This window comes from Apodemus sylvaticus, chromosome 10, assembly GCF_947179515.1.
Source record: "Apodemus sylvaticus chromosome 10, mApoSyl1.1, whole genome shotgun sequence".
Classification (NCBI taxonomy): domain Eukaryota; kingdom Metazoa; phylum Chordata; class Mammalia; order Rodentia; family Muridae; genus Apodemus; species Apodemus sylvaticus.
The window spans coordinates 90,883,317-90,901,156 of record NC_067481.1 but is presented as its reverse complement, the minus strand read 5'-3'; the positions used below and the strand labels follow the sequence as shown (position 1 = coordinate 90,901,156).

General features: G+C 42.9%; 1 protein-coding gene across 1 annotated transcript in view; it reads right to left on the bottom strand.

Moving 5' to 3' along the window:
* Positions 1-17,840, bottom strand: part of Dock2 (dedicator of cytokinesis 2) — a 411,802-nt gene that overhangs the window by 313,328 nt on the left and 80,634 nt on the right. The window contains exons 16-22 of the mRNA XM_052194849.1: positions 14,447-14,519; positions 14,213-14,316; positions 11,722-11,905; positions 11,509-11,606; positions 9,721-9,810; positions 8,475-8,575; positions 7,525-7,659 (exon numbers count right to left, since the gene is read on the bottom strand). Coding sequence (XP_052050809.1) covers positions 7,525-7,659; positions 8,475-8,575; positions 9,721-9,810; positions 11,509-11,606; positions 11,722-11,905; positions 14,213-14,316; positions 14,447-14,519 — 785 coding nt within the window. The remainder of the gene's footprint in view (positions 1-7,524; positions 7,660-8,474; positions 8,576-9,720; positions 9,811-11,508; positions 11,607-11,721; positions 11,906-14,212; positions 14,317-14,446; positions 14,520-17,840) is intronic.

Here is a 17,840-nt window from a genome sequence, read left to right as displayed (position 1 = left end):
TAACGGTCAACTGCTGGACAAAAGCACCATGGACTGGGAACCAAGTGTTCAACACGTACAGCTTTGTGGGGTACATTGCCCAAATCATAGTGCTGTCCTTTACACACCTGCTATTCACAAACAACAGAATATGCTACACAGTCTCTCCCACCAACTAGATGACCTAGAGACACGTTCTGAACCTTTCTGGGCTCCATTTCCTCTTCTGTATAACAAATATAATACTGATAAGTTTGTTACGTCAGGTAGTGTAGAGTCAAAATCAGAGAAGAGAGTTGACAGCTAGTGGCGTGTAGACGGAGCAAGGGTAACCAGGGTTTCCATTACATAGGTGTATCAGGAAGGTAGGATCTTCTTTTCCTCCAGTGTCTGCCCTCTCAAATAGCTCTCAGGTGGGGCACTGCTGGCACCGCTGTCCATCTCTTGTGAGCCCCTTGCACGTTTCTGTGGTCGCCTGCGTCGAGGGTCATTGTTGATCCCTGGGAAGGATGTCTAGATGGCTGGTGTTATATTTGTTATACCAAATCCATTCCTGTGACTCACTAATTTCACCACTCTTAGGAAAGTGCATAGCCTCTAAAACACACTCAACCAATGTTTAGTATTTCCAAAAAATCAAAGGAAAGGAGAACTGCGTAAAAGTCTGCGCATGTGGACAATTTATCCTAACAGCAACTTACTCAACAGTTGACAAAATGCTTCATGTATGCTCGTGAGAACCAGGCTGTTAGCTCCCCACTCTGCAGCTCAGCAACTCACAAAACACATAATGAATTAAAGAGATGTAACTGTTAGACAATCTCCCTTTGATGACAGTTTTCTCTTCCATCCTGATATGATGCCAAGTTAATGTTATCATAAAATAATCCCATTTAACTACAATTGTGCAGTTTATGGGGCCATTACTGTCATCAAAAAGTGGAATTATATTCAAATCCGAAAACTGAGGCTTACATAGAAATAAATGGCATTAACATGCAAACGAATTACATGCAGGAGAAACAGGAACGGTGCTGTGACAGGCATTCCAGCGTGTGCTCGGCATAAACAGATGATTGCATTTTAATATTTATTCATACATGAACAATGAAAACAAATCATGCTGGCAAGTTAAATCCCTATTTGTTTAAGAAGACAGAGGCTTATGCATGCCCTCTGAACACAGACTGCTCTGGGCATGCTTGGGCTTTGTTCAGACAACTGTGACCCGGAAGTCAGCTGACGGGACTATTTTCACAGGAGAAATCTAGGCTTCAGGGAAGTGTGAGAGGAGACCAGGGAGGTGAGATATGGGGAGAATGAAGCAAGATGCAGAATTAAAATGCCAAGGGAGCTCCCAGAACCAGTGCCCGGGTTCAGCTCAGTGATACTGAGAGCATCCAGAGGAAGGGTGCTCTTTCAGCTCAGGGAGATGAGCCTGGCCAGAGGTGCTGACTGGAGCTATGCACCATGCTCCTGCAGCCCATATTAATGAGTGTCACCACCAGTGCAGTCCAACAACACAGTCTACACCACAACAGTCTTCCTAGGCCCCTGAGTGTGCTGTGGGGGAGGGGCTGGCATTTGCAGATGCTGCGGTTCCCTTAAGAATGCAGTGTGCTTCTCTTCCCAAGGAGCTACTCGGTGGCGGCAGCTCTTCTATATTAGTCCCTTGGGAATGAGGATAAAGTCATGGCTGCCTGCAGGGTTTTATCAATAGCAAGGATGGCTTTCCAAACCCTCTCAAGGCCCTCCTGATCTTTACTGATTACTTATTCAGCAATAAAGAAAAAAGGCATTATGTCCACTTGCAGGAAAGACGATGCACCTGGAGATGGTTGTGTTAAGTGAAATAAACTAGACTTATAAATACAAATAGTACCTGTTTTCTCTCATATGCAACATCTAGAATTAAGCACACACACACACACACACACACACACACACCATATGCACATATACACATGCACACATTTACACATACATAATGAGAAACTACCTTGTAACTATAAGGGGGACTGTGTCTAAAGAGAACAATGAGGGAGAAACTAGAGAGGATAATTGGAGACGAGACAAAAATACCTTATTGTTTTCCTCGAATGTCATAGAATCTAGCTTATACTTACACAGATATATGTATACAACCTCATTTAGGGCATCTATTGCTATGATAAAACTCCATGACCAAAAGCGATCTGGGGAGAAATTTATTTCATTTTACAGCTCTCAGGTCATACTCCATCTCTAAGAGAAGTCAGAAGAGAGATTCAGGGAAGGAGCCTGAGGCTGGAACTGAAGCAGAGACCAGGCTGAAGGGCAAGTTCACTGGCTCAGCCTCATGGCTTGCTTTGTCTGCTTTCCTATAGCACCCAGTACCACCAGCCCAGGGCTAGCACCGTAGATAGTGAGCTGGGCCCTCCCATACCAACCATCAATCCGCAAAGTGCCCCACAGGCTTGCCCACAGGGCAGTCTGGAAGGGGCATCTTCTCAATTTACGTCTCCTCAGATGCCTCTAGCTTGTGTTAAGTTGACATGCAATGAGCCAACACACTGTTGTTGTCTGTATGACACGAAGACAGAAGGGACACTGTTGAAGGAAGAAGGGAACCAACGTGGTATGGTAGTAAAGCTACACATGAGCAAGATTCAATGCTACATGTATGCAAATATCATAATAAACACCATTATAGTGCACACTAAGTAAAAGTAAATAAAGGAAAGAAAAAGATGTTTGAGCAAAGGTATGAAAGAGGGTGAGAAAGTTAGCAAGCAAACACATACCGGGGGAGGGGGACAGGTCCAGTGTGGAGCAGGGGTATGACAGAGGAAATCCTAAAATGAATTTTGGCAGACCCTGCCTGACAGGATATACGACGTGCTTCCCAGATAAGAATAACCATATAGCACTGCTATGTGATACCTACAGTCATTAATGTAGCCTACATAGCAACCCTGTATGGCGGGTACTACGGCTGTGAAGTCACATTTGAGGGACCTGAGTGATCTTCCAGATTAAGTAATTTTCCTCAAGGAAAAAACCACTTGGAAGTGGCAATGGTCAGATTCCCTACTCAATTCAAATTCAAGCAATGGGGCTCTGAAGACTATGTGTCTCCTGTGCTGAACGGGGCTGGTGAAGGAGATGCACTTGCAGAAGGCGGATATCGCTAGGAGAATGGGCTCGAATGGAGGAGGAAGCAAGAAGCAAAGAAGCAGGAGTGTGAGGTGTATAGGAAAGAAGATATAAAGAAATAGCCAGCACAGCGTTCACATTGCCACAGGAGTCAAAGGAGCCCAACCACTCTCCAGGAAAATCAGTGCAGCTGAGGTATGGTCTACTCCTGGGAAACTCTCCACACTGTGGTCCTCAAACAAACAAACAAACAAAGAAGCAAACAAACAAAACAAACTCAGACACAAAGTAAAAAGCATTCCAACTCCCAGAAAAGAAATGCTTAAAGTGACATGAACTGGAAGCCAAATTTTAAGCATGTGATGACACCAGAACTACTTTCTCATCCATGTCTATTGATAGTTTCTGAAACAGGAAGTGTCCTATTTTGCTTTCTGTTGCTGATAAAACATTGGTGGAAAGCAACTTGGAGAGGAAGAGGTCCATTTGCTTTATACATCCACAACACAGCCCATCATTTAGAGAAGTCAAAGCAGGAATTCAGTTACCTCGAGGCAGGCACTGATGCAGAGACCATGAAAGAGTTTTCCATGATTTGTCCAGCTTGCTTTCTTATATTGCCCAGGACTACTTGCTTGAGGATGGTTCTGCCCACAGTGGGCTAGATCCTCCCACCTCAATAATTAATCAAGAAAAATTCCCCTACAGTCATGATCACATGCCAATCCAATGAAGGAAATTCTTCAGTTGAGGTTCTCTCTTCTCAAGTAACTCCAGATTGGGTTTAGTTGACAAAAACTAACCACCTAAGCCAGACTTACTGTATCTCCTACCTGACAGCATGGCCAAATCCTTGCTGCCTCTCCAGGTACCATGTGAATGGAATGTCACAGGGAGCTTCCTTTCTGAGCAATCTCATTTCATCATTGAAACACTAAAATATGGGTCTCTGCTGATAGAGAGGAAAACTGAAGCTAGAAGATTCTGGGTCCCTTCCTCAAGCATGTGCTTCCTGTGACAGAAATGCCTCCTGGGTCTGAATACATAACCATGTACTCAAGACCATCACACCCACTGCCTCCTGGGTTCTAGAAGCATTTCAATCTGTGAGGACCAAGGATGAATGGTATCAAAGGCTGTCGCAGCTCCAGGCTCTGGGTATCCTTCCTTTGAGCGCTCTCCTCTCATAGGCTCTGAAGACCCATTGATCAGTGCCTGGCCAATGTCCATCATAAAACTGGAGGATACAACCTATTCCAGAGTCCATGTAAAGCCATAACTCAGAAGTCAATACAGAAATGATACATAGCTCACAGATCAATACAGCTGAGTATTTGAGCTTCAAAATTAAGCATGATCAAATGGACCTTGTAAAGTAGGTGAATATTGAGAGAACAGTCCTTCTGTTGCTTCTGAATGTATTTCGTTTGTGGTTTATCCCACCTGGGGAATCAGTCAGTCTACAAATGCTTGGTGGACATCAGCCATGTGTATGGACACTCGGGATTTATTGGACATATGAACTGCAGTTTAGGGATTTTTCAGGTTTGAACAATGTCTCCAAGTGGCAGAAGCTAGGACCTGTTCTGCGGGCCTCCATTACAGCTGTGGCTCAGACTTCTGTACAGCCAGAGACACCTGCCCCAGACACTGAACTTGGCAGCTCATGACACAACAAGAGGACAAGAAACTCATCTTCTATGGCTTTAGATAGAAAGGAATCATTCCCCCACAAATATGGTAAACTAAATTCCACTTATCAGCTACTTCTCTTCTGTCCACATTCAGTTGCATCCTGTGTGTTGATACAGAAGAATCCTCACCCTCTTGGGTGTTCATGTGCAGTACGTGCAAAGAAAAACAAGAAGGGAACAAATACTGAGAGCTAGATCAGCAATTATACACATGGGACAAAGAACAAAGAAATATCTGGAAACCACACTGACAGATACAATGAGCCCCCAAAGCAATAATTATGTGATTCTTCTGCAGATGGCTTTAGAACTCAAAAGCATTGACACTCTGCTTTCTAGCTTTCAAATAAGATGTCCCTGCTTATGGGAAAGTACCACAACCTCTCAATGCCCTTACAAATTCAGGAGAAACAGATCATGCCTAAAGCCTCTGCTGTGAACAGGACACACAGCATCCAGCAGCTCTTGTTGTGAGACTGCAAGTGCTCTCTGTAACCCAATGTCCATTTTAATTCAGAGGAAATAGTTGAGGTTATTTCTTTGTTACCATAAAGACATCATTTCTTGCCCGTGTTAGTGATATCTCATATGCTTGAAATGCAAGAAATACCAGCCCCATGCATCAGGAAACCAGAAGCCACTGGGTACCGAAAATCACCCTGAAGGATTAGAAGTTCTAAGAAATGATGTGCTTAGAGTTAGAGAAAAAAAAAGAAAATAAGCAAATTTACTTTGCTCAAGAACATGGGAGAGAAATCTGAAAGCAAAAGGAAAAGAAGGAAATGAAGAGAGACAGAGGGAGAAAGAAAAGAAGATATTAACAAAAGGAAGAACGGAAGATAATACGATGAATCAAAGTATAGGATCTATTCTTACAGACCAATGTTCTCTTTCAAAAGAAGAGATGAGAAATCCTCACCCGAACTGTGTATCTGGAACTACAAAGTCTGATTCCCTGAATTCCAAGAAAGTCAACTCTTAAAAAGACAGGAATCCATGGCTGGCTCACAACTAATTTAAAAAAACAAACAAACAACCCTGTCATCCAAACTTGCAAGAATAATTCCCAAGATTTAAGTAGCTGGCAAAGAAAAGAATTTGGAGCTGATATTTCACTTTTTAAATAAAATAAGGCATACAGATTTAGGGTATCATTCTATTCTTTACCTGAAATTTCAGTGTTTTAGGAAAATTCCAAAGGAAACACCTTTGAAACCCATGCCATCCATCTGCTATCACTACCAGGTGATAGATGGAGATCTCTGCTGTCTTTGGTAAGGCATCTCTTCAGCCAAAGCCTATACTGTAAGTAACTGACCTTACCCACGGAATGCAAGAGCACAAATACACAGTTCACAGAGTCCCACAGCTATGCTGCCTCATTAAGATCTTAGCACATGACCTAAGACTGCTCTTGGCAAAAAGTTTTGCTAGAATAACAAGGAAACAAGAGCAGCATCAGCTAATAGAATATGTAGTCCCCACCTTGGAAAAAAAATGACTCAGAAGTGACCAGTGAAATGAAAGCAGAACCCAGATCCAGATGGGATGGGTGTGGCCTGAGACACTTTACTATCTGGACACAGCCACACCTGTGCCCCATCTACTTTTTCAAATATTTGAAAAACCCCTGGGATTTTCAATATTATGAACTAAAATGAAGTCTCGTTTCTCTTTTAAGTCTATTTCAGTTGAGTAATCTTCATTCATGCTAATAAAAGTCTAAAGCAGTATGGTGCAGTTCCTCTTGTTATGAGACCCCTCCCAACTATAAAATTCTTTTTCTTACTACTTCACAACTGTAGTTTTGCTACTTTTATGAATCACAATGTAAATATCTATGTTTTTCAATGGTTGTAGGCAACCCCTGTGGAAGAGTTGTTTGACCGTCCCCCTGAAAAGGAGTCATGATCCACAGGTTGAGAACTGCTCATCTAGACACCAGAACCCTTGAAGATTTGTTTTTCTTAGTTCCAATCACATACAACTAATCTAATGCATATTTAATCAACACTACCTAACTTTACCATATGCTTAGATAAACATATTACATTTGAATATCTCTATCCCCAGTGCCCTTCAGGAAAACAGCCAAGCTCTGATCCTGACTATCGAAGTCCTCTAAGGTTCTCTGACACATAATCACACTTGTTAGCTGTTGGAATCTCCAGGGTAGGCAGCAAAGCCTCGGAAACCAGTTCATCTAACACCACAGCCTATGAGAGTCACGTTAATGGCAAGCTGAATTCTGCTCTTCCCCTGCCAGCCCCTCCAACACTGAACACAAACGTCTAGAAATCTTCCTTAAATAATCTTCATTCAAATGAAGAATGTTAAACAAAACAAAATAGTCTCAAATCACATTCATCACAGTCACTGGGTAAAATATCACTGTCTTATGGTATTATTCCTTTCATCTTTTGCAAATGAGCTTAGAGAATAAAATTATTATATATTCATGATCTCTTGACTAGATTTGAATTTTCAAGGTTTCTTTTTTTTAAAATTAAAATCTAGCTATATTTTTTTCTCATCTCTCTTTATTTTGTTTTGTTTGTGGTACTAAGGATAAGGCCCAGGGCCACAGACCTCTACCGCCAAGGCAAGCCCTTTACCATCAAGCCAGATCTTCAATCCTGGTGTAATTTCTTAAAAAAAAAATTGTGTTGTATTGATTGGAGCACTAATCATTCATTCTCGCACAACAAATACTCACTGTGAGAACAATGTCCTCGACCGAACAATGAACTTGAATACATATTCCAAAGCTTTGAGAGTTCTGAGGATGGGTTCACACTGCTCGCCCCTGCTGGAGGTATCCAAGTAGGTCTTCAGCACCGTCATCAATTTCCTGAATAAGGGATAATATTTTCAAAATACATCTCTTTCTAATCCACAGCATGGTAATTAGTTTGCTCTGGAAATTATAAGGCATTCAATCAAAGGTTAAAGGTGGCGGTGCAGCAAAGCTCACAACTCATTTGCAAGCACGAAAATAACTGCTTCAAAATCTATTTATTACAGGGAATGAATAAGTATTTCCTGCCCATAAAAAAGCCAGCAAAGATAAAGTAGTGAGGGGAAAAAAGTAATCTTTTGAGAGGAAAAAAACTAGGTGAAACAGGAATGAGTAAGAATGAGGGTAATCATGTCTTCTTCAAGTTCTTGTATATATAGACATGTTGTTGTTAATTATCTTGGACTGTCTTTGCTTAGGAACTTTCTACAGCTACTCATCACCAGTAGGCCAGACTTTGGAACACTTGACCCATCATCTTTCAAGGTTTCTTCATAAGCTGGCTGCCACCAAATTTTCCTATGGGTTTCCCTTATCTTTGACCCTGAGGGTCTCCTACATCCAATCAACACTGAGTTTCCGAGAACACACACTAGTGCTCACAGGTCACTTCTTGATAAACAACAGTTGACTTGATGAATGATCTAATACACTACTTGTTTATTTGCCATAATCAAGTATTCACCCAATCTCTGGGGTTTGGGTTATTTTTAGGATATGTGAATCATCCAATCCATGCTTGGATGATTAGAAAAGGGAAAGTTCATCCAGACTAGTGTCAGTGGGAAATGCTCCAATTCCCTATGCCCCATGTATCTTGCCAGGACAAACACAGATACATAGGAAATCCCTGTACATCAGTTACTTACTTGTAGGCCAAGGTAGCACTGAAATGCTGTTGGATGTAAGCCTCCAATACAGTGTTAAAATGCTGGAATTTCCGGTCTGCAATGAGTCCTATTATATAGATCTGAGGAAGAGACAGAAATATTGGGGGTGCTCTGGGAGGGTACCCAGAGCTTGTTCACCTGGTATAACTGAACCCTTGTCACTGTTCTTTTGCCAGAGAATTAATCTCTCTAATGAATAATTAATCCTTTTCACTAATACATTGTCTCTAACAAAAAAGAGAGTATTTCAAAAAGTATGCTTTGGGGTATTAGAAGATAAAAGGATTTCCTACTCAACTACGAGAAATCCCAGGTTGTCGTTAGTTAGACTGCCTTCTTTGTCGCAGGACTTCCAGAGTCACTTATATGCTTCTATGCATTATGACTCTCCAGGAGGCTCATGCAACATTCAGCACTTCCTTTGGTAATTTTATCAAAGGACCTTTAGTCACGACACAGTTTTCCTGTCAAGTTAGCATGCTAGGGGACCTTCCCAAATTGAGCCTGAGAAAGCCAGTTATCTCCAAACATCCTCTTCCAGAATGCAAACATTCACGACACATGGGTATTGCATGCATCAAGAGTTTGCTGGTCCCAGACAGCCCTAACAGTCTTTCTTTCCTCTAAATTATTTTAAATGTTTTAAGCAATTTATTGATTGACAGTGATGGGAGCCTCCACATGCTGGTAAGTGTTCTAACACAGGACTGTACTTTCAGCCCCAGATGGTTCCCATAATTCTTTCCACATAGCATGGAGAAAATTGGAGTTGCAAAAGAGAAATAAGAGTGAGACCATATGGGAGTCTGGATGGCAGTCCACTGTGAAAAGTTCACTGGGAAGAGCAGAATGACCCTGGTTAATTATAAGACATCAAGAAGAGATAGTGAGATGGATAGGGTAACATCTGGATGCTTTATAACCTGGCCTCAGACAGCTCCTGACAATCCTGGAAAGCCAAGGTAGTCATTTAACAGTATCCAGTCTTATGCACTGTCAACCAGACACCAAAACTCTTACAGCACTTATCTCCCACACCCACCCAGGTCACCCGCCAAGCCTCAGATTCTCTAATAAACTAGACACACAGAAACAGCTATTCAGTCTGCTTGTCAAAAACTCAAAATATTCGTGGGAAGAACCACAAGGCCCGTAAGTTCTATTTTCTCACAGGGATACAAGCATCCAAAGCTGATGTTGCCAACGGTTGTCCCCTCTCTCTTACCAAAGCATCAAAGACGAGGATGTCATACTCATCACTCTGAGAGTGTTCCATCATGATGTTGAAGAGGGCATCCAGAGTGTCCTGGAGGAACTGGATACAGAAGGACGGTTGCATTCAGAAAGAGGGCAGATAGCCCCCAAAATCTCATCATTGTGTGTCCTTCCAAGAGAACACATCCCCTGAGCCACATTCGAGGGGTCAGAGAAGTTTCATGAATAAGCTTTAGGACTTGGAATGACATGATGCCACACCAGTGGTACTTATATACATATTATGGCATTTCCCATGACAGGATTCTGCACCCTACAGAAGAGCAAATCACTTCTATGTGCACCAATAAGGAAGGCCCTACAAACACTGAATTAAATAAAATAACTCAGACATCTGATGCCCACCCTCAGTTACTCTCTATTTGTGAACTCCAAGGACAAGGAAAAACAACATCACCATCACCACTACCATCACCACCACCAACAACACCCAATCAGTGATGACGATGGTCAGCACAACGGTGGCTCCTCTGGTGGAGGTACATGAGGAACCCTCCGCAAATCAACCAATATTCTGGCACCTTCATTACCATAAGCTAGATGGGGTGCTCATGTATGAGAATTCTTTGAGATGCACTTGAGAGTTCTTCATACCTATAATACATCCATTTGTGCACATATAAGTATATAGGTATGTATATAATATGTATATAACATATAATAATATTGCATGTATATAATAACAAAATTCAATAACCAGATGTTTTTAAAGAAGAAAATAATAGAAAACAAGAAGACAATGTAATCCACCCCCCTCAAGCTTACTTCTCTAGGCTGCCCAAAGACAACAGATCTAGGGGAATTCTCTTGCCATCCCTAAATTAAATAGATTGGTCAATGGTGTATATTTAAAGCATTGATCAGGAAATTCTACTACTGTTTGTCCAGGTTTGGGCAATTAAATAAAGCTTGACTCCCTCTAGACTCCTAAGGATAAGTAAATACATTTCCCATGGTCTCTCAAGACCAAAGTGACCATACAAAGATGTCTGATCTCTGCTTTCTAGCTATTCCAAATGCTTGATGGAAACACAATCACCAGGACCACTGGGAAACCCATTGCAATTCCTAGTGCTGCAGAAGAGAGCTGGTTTAATTAGGCCTGCTGTTCAGATACATTCTAGTCTTTGCTACCGTGAGGAAGCAGTATCTGGCATTTGCATTGCTTCTATTTGCTTTACTTAAGATGTAAAACCCCAGTGTCTTTCTCTTTCTCATCTTTAATATATGCTTTCTCAGCAGCACAAACTAAATATTTTTGTGTGTTTCTACCAATATGCATATAACATTAAGAAACTAGACTGCTACTATATTATTATGTGTGGCAGTGTGTAACAGCGAGAATATTAGTTAATGTATATTGAATCTCCCATGTCTCATATGCTGTAGCTCACCTATTATTATGTATAGGAGACTGCTGGGTAATTTTGAAATGTTATCACTTCAAAGGCGCATAACAATCCTGAGAAATGTGTCTTAGTCATAATATTATGACAGAAAGCATGGGAGTGGGAGAGTTGAGATCTACAGGCAAGTTGGTTTATTTCCAGGGCCTAATTTCAACCAGTTTTGAAGCCCAAAGTTCAGTGCCTTCCTGGATTTCCCAACAGAGATTCCTCATGGCGGATTGGGGCAGCATGTTGTCACCAGAGGGCAAATCATCCGACTCCATCAAGATTTTGTCTCTCCAGTTATGGCTCTGACACTGGTGGATGAATCCAAGCAAAGCCCCACTGACCTTCACTACTTCCTCTCCGTCCACAATCTTCAACTTTTCCAGGTTCTCCTGGAGCAGCTGTGGCTTCATCCGCCACTTCAGCAAACCGAGCAGACCCACTAGGAGAAGAATTCAGAAAGAGACTTGGCATCACCGGCTAAACCAGCCACACCTGGCCCACTTTCCGCTCACGTGCATGAGTACCACGGACCCAATTCTCAGTGGCTTCATTACCATTCTGGGTGAGCTTTGTGGAGCACACCAGGGTAGAAATGGAGAACACATCCCGGGAGCTGACAGAAAGGCCCCCAACACTGCTGGAGTTCCGGCTCAGAGTGGCTCCCTTGTTTTCCACATGGTGCCGGTAAGAAGGAAGTGTCAGGTAAGCACTGGCATCTTCCATTTTCTTGCTGTCTCCCTAGAAACAACGCTTTGGTTACTGCTCCAGGGCAAGACCGCATAGCAATGCCACATAGCGCTTGTAGTGGTTTAATAACATACACTGTAATGTGGGAAGTTCAGAAGCAGCAAGAAAATCATCAGAGAAGCAACATGAGGCAGGGATGTTTTCCCACAAAGCAGGTAGGAATCGAAAGTCACATTAATAGAAAGGCCGTGGTTCTATAGCCTGTATTAAAGGGTTATAAGAGAGTTGAAACCCAGACCATAATAGAATCCATCTTAAATTTTTGAAACAAAAGAAAAGGTAAATGCCCATTAGTAATACAAGGAATCCATTCTAAACTAGAGGTTAGTGACAAAGGACATAGGTCTGGACATTCTCTGTCACTCAGGTCATGTCACCTTGGATTCATTCTTTGACCACTCTGGGTCAGTTTCTTATGCATAAATGGAGTCCTATGGTTTCTAATGAGAGAGTAGGCATTCCAGGAAACCAGGCCTATTGTGTCCTCCCTTTGCAACAGGAGCTATACCAGGTCCCTTTTCTGCCTCCATTCACCTTTCTTTTTAATTTTAAATATTTTTTCTTTTTTAAAGATTTATTTATTCACTTTATGTATGTGAGTACACTTTCACTTTCTTTAGACACCTACCACCGTAAATGCTTGCTGTGTCTTAATGTGACAGTTAGTACCAATTGTTAGCCTGACAGGATCTGGGATCCCTTAGGAGAATAAGCCTCAGCTTGACTATGAAGGAGTTCCATGTCCTAGATAATCAGTCAGCTCTAATGGCATATGTTTTTAATGCCACCTCTTAGGAGGCAGAGGCAGGCAGATGTCTGTGAGTTCCAGGTCTGTCTGGTCTACATATGGAGTTCCAGGAAGGCCAGTGGGATTCCATAGTGAGGCCCTGTCTCAAAAAAAAAAATTGTAAAATAATAAATAATGGATTGGATTGGTTGAGGTTGGAAAACCTACCCTAGATGTGAAAATATCTATGTCTCTGATTACGGAAGGTTATCTCCTGCTTGGTAACTGGGATATAATGTGAGCAGCAGCCTGAAGTTCCTGTCTCCATGACTTTCCCACCATGATGGTTTTTCCTCTGGAATTATAAACCCAAGTACTCTTTCCTTCCCTCCTTTCCTTCCCTCCTTTCCTTCCCTCCTTCCTTCTCCCCTTCCCTTCCTTCACCAGGTATTACGTCACAGCAGTGAGAGATGTAACTAATCCAGTTGCCAACATTCGCATGCCAGACACCTGCTGGCCAGTGCAGAGTTGAAATCACAAGAGTTTTTGGAGATCCTTGGGCCCCTGGGGCACAGGCGTTGGAAGGAATGAAGGTAGCTCTCACTGGGATTCTGGTTACTTCTCAAGAAAGGATAGTTATAAACTCCTGAGCTTGTCCACACCAAATCAGACTTCTTGTTTGGGATGTGGTCTCTTTCTCACACATAATCTCTTGACAATAATGTGACCCAGCCAATGCAGCACCTCACCAGAGGTGAGGCACAGTGTGTGGGCACTGTGTCCCCCAGGTGTAACCAACCTCTTTGATTATAGTGTAGCCTGCCTCGAGTGTTTTGTTATATCCTAGACTATATTGCTTGTGAAAAATGAAACAGAGCTGGAGCTTTAACTCAGTGACAGAGAGCTTTCCTCACATGACACCGCAGTCCAGTCCCTGGGGATGTCCTCTCCCCATCTCCCATGAAGAAGATGAAAAGGAGGCAAGGAAAAATGAAAAATGAAACTGAGACCTGGGAAGCTATGAAATGGACTGCAGGATCTGGGGCCAGAGATTGTAATGGCTACAGTGTAGCATCCTTCAAGTGTGTCTACATATTCCTGGCAAGAGTTCAGAGCTCCTTTACTCCTGTAGCAATAGCATTTCCACTGTTCCACAGCATTGCCCACTGTGGGCATATCATTCCTGGGTAAGTGGTTCTGAGCTACATAAGAAAGCTCCTGGACATACTCTCAGGTGACAGCCAGTGCTAGCATTCTTCTGTGGTTCCAGTTTCCAGATTCCTGCTTGACTTCCTGCCCCTCCTTCCATCACTGATACCTTGTATCTGGAAGTGTAAATGAAACAAAGCCCAAGCAAGGCCTTTGCTCCCACTGTCCTGTGTGTAAGCAACTGTCTCATCACTTCCTCATAAGGATTCACTGAGGGCTCAAAGATGAGGAAACAGAGGTCCAGACAAGTGCAGATTCTGTCGAAGCTCATGAGCCCTGGTGACTGTGACTGCAGAGATCCTGCAGCTAGTGACCATCTTGCCATCACAGCTCTGCCCCTTACCGGACCTACTTCCTCATACCTTGAGAACCACCAACTCGTGGTATCCGTCATGCAGAGTGGTTCCGTCTTCTTTCATGAGCTTCACATAGGACATGGCGAAGTTCTTTTCCCCTTTATCTTTAGCTGGAGACAGCATTGCAAGGTCAGAAGAAAAAGAAAATGAAAACTCTAAGAGCCAGTCAGCCAGCCGACCAGCCATTCTGTCCCTCTCTCTTTAATGGCACGGGAGGCATACCGTGAACAGCATACTCACATTCCAGTGACGACCGGTGTCGAAACATGAATCGCAGATGGATCCTCTGCATATCTTCAATAGGGACAGCCACCTCAGCGGGCAGAAACAATAGCTCAGGGGACAGTGAGTTGAAGGGACCCCAGCCCTACCCAACCCCCCACCTCAGCAGCCTGACCATTTAACTTGGAACAGTACATGCTGATTTATTTCCCATCCATCAAGACTGATGAGCTGTATATAAATTACATAAGAACTAGCTATAAGGAGAAAATAAAGTATCGGATGTAATCCATTTGGCAAATTGCATCCCCAGCCAATGAAAAGAGGTCCATAAATTATAGCGAGGAAAAATGAATCTCCACAAATTGATATAAAAGTCACATAACTATAGCATGTGGTTTGATGCAATTCAAGCTGCAGCATGCACATTTTTCCTGCATTGCAGCCAAATTTAGAAAATTAACAGTGACCATTTGGGACTTTGCTTAATGGTTCTCATATATGTAAACTAATAAAGCACTCTAATCATATATGTGTACATGTGTGTATATGTGTGTGTATATCTATTTATTCATATACATACATATATATTTAATTGTGTGTATATATGTGTGTATGTATATCCATCTATGCATGCATATATATGTATGTATCTATCTATACATACATACATGCATACATACATACATATATATTTAATCCAGCGTGTATATCTAGACTCATCCTCTCCTTGGTTGACACATATCTGATGCTTTTTCTTTCAAAGCCTACATGAGGACAGTTGCCCACCGGTGACCTCAGCATTGTCCTCCAATGCAGCCACCTCCAGTCACCGCCGTCTCTAACTGAAGTGCTTTCAGCCTGGCTCTTGAGAGCACTGTTCTCTAATCCTCATGAGCAGTGCAGGACAACACAGACAAGCTAGGCTATCTGCAAGAATCGCACTTGGATTTGAAAGGAGGGTAAGCTTGCACCGTGTGGGTGAGTGTTTGGTGACAAACAGAGGTGTGGGTTGTGACACTTTCCGTTTCAAAAAATGAAATTTGAGTCTGCGTGTCCACCATTCTGCCAGTGTTCCAGACCGAACAAAAGAGCTGAGAGATTGATAGGCATCTGCAACCTCTTTTGTCCCCTCCCTAAAGATTGAGGGCTACCAAGAGCTACAACCACGCTGGGCACTAGCCCAGCTGATGTATGGTAGTCCCTGAACCCATCGAGCTCCCATTCCTCACAGGTGACAGTAATAGTGACATGGCAATGGTTAGCATAGAAGGAGTCTAAGCAGGGTATGAGAGAGTGCTCAGAGCAGAAACCTACCCGGTCCTTTTTAGAGAGTGTGTGCAAAGAGACCTACTGTAGAAAAAGGGACATAAGCAAGAAAGCAAAGACTGTGACTAGCCATCGCCAAATAGAAGCCCTGTGTCTGTCTTAAGTCTGTAGTCAGAGCCCAGCCTGAGGAAAGAATCTGCTAATATCTTAGCAAAGGCCATGGAAGCTTTGCGCAGGCTTCACTGTCCAGGGAGTTGTCTCCCACGTCTTGTTCCAACAGAGATGTCCCTCTGTTTATTATAATGACCTGGCAATTTGTATATATGTCTGCTGCTATCTGAAGCATTTTACAAAAGTCATCTTTGCTCTGGATAGACTCATATTTTCCTGGAAGCTTTGTCACTCTTCCCCTATTGAATAAAACAACACAGGTTGCTAGGCACCATGCACAAGAAAACCATGGGATGACTCCACTTTGACTCAGTGATCAAGGTAACTGGTGACTAGCTCACTGGCCACCACGCACATGCTACCAGACACAAGCTAAGCGTCTGTAACTCAGAGCCAAATAAAGATGGTCCCATCATTCTGTATCCCTCCCACAAGTGTGGCCCAGAACTGTCCAGGTCATCCCATGAAGGAAAACACAATATGATACGTTCTTACATATCGGTCAAAAGCCCACATGTCTGTCAAAGCTCACACCTGACAGATCAGGCCAGGGAATTGCTAAGGTGTGTTCAACAGAATGCTCTACCTAGGGTATGGGTCTGCGACGAAAAGAAGCAGCCCACTAACCAGTGGGCCTCAGGAAATCCACTGCTCTCTGCTTTCTGCAGTGTTACAGAGCATATCCACATCAGAACCTGAAGCGAAAAAATCTGCCTTTTGAAGCCTAGATTTGGTTCAAATTTCTTAGGATCCATCACATTTATTTAATCAAGGAATACTATTTTTTTAATGAAATTTCACTTGGTAGCTTCAGAATACTGGGGTCCTGGGAGACTTATATGAAAAAGACTTTGAAGGGCATAATTCTACACATTTGAAATGACTACGTGCTTCTCCTCCACCATTACTAAATCAATATCCTGTTATCATCAACTTGACTGCAACCCACAGTCATGCAGTCTACAATCATGCAACCTATAGTCATACAACCTACAGTCATGCAGCCTACAGTCATACAACCTACAATCATGCAGGCTACAGTCATTCAGCCTATAATCACCTGGGAAAAGGTGACATCAAGTGAAGAACTATCCAATTAGACTGGCCTATGACCTTGCCCATGAGCAATCATCTTGACTGATGACAGATGTGCGAGGGCTCAGCCCAATGTGGGCACTACCACTCCCTGGCAAGTGGTCCTGGGCTATGTAAGAAAGCTAGCTGAACATAAGCCAAGGAGCCAACCAGGGATAGCATTCTTCCATGATTCCTGCTCCCAGGTTCCTGCTTAATTTACTGCCCCTCCTTCCATCACTGATACTTCCGATCTGGAAGTGTGAGTGAAAGTCTTTCCTCCTCTAGTTACCTTTGGTCTTTGTGTTTATTGGAGCAACAGAGAGCCAACTAGAACAATGGAACAGGCATGAAGGTGCCTGGAACAGTGAATTAAACAGTCATAAAGAAGGGGAAGTGTTTGACACTTGAAAGAAAGTCACATCTAGTTTGGATTCCATAGAATGGCCTCTGATCATGTAAAGCAACCAAGAGAGAGTATGGGCCTAGTGCACACTCTTTGTAGGGCCTTCTATTTGTATTAAATAGTTTTCTCTTCCCGGTTATTGTTACTCCCATTTTACAAAGGAGGAGCCAGTGCAGAGTGATTGATTGACTTGTCCAGGATCAAACATGAAGTGAGGGGATGGTAGCGCTGGAGTATGAACCCCGGGCCTCAAGGAACTCGCTCTATTTGTAAGATTTAACTCCTAAAAGAGACACAGAGATAGCCCCAGCCCACCCCTAATATCTCTGCAGCCAGAGAGAAGCATGAACCCTGAGCTCTGCTCAGGTTGCAACCCTAGCTCTGACCCACAGTAGCAGTGGGACTGTGGGCAAGCAGCTCTCTTGCTCTGTGTCTAGTTTGACACAGGGTGGTTGCAAGCAGTAAGCGGATCTTAATAAGACACTTAACACC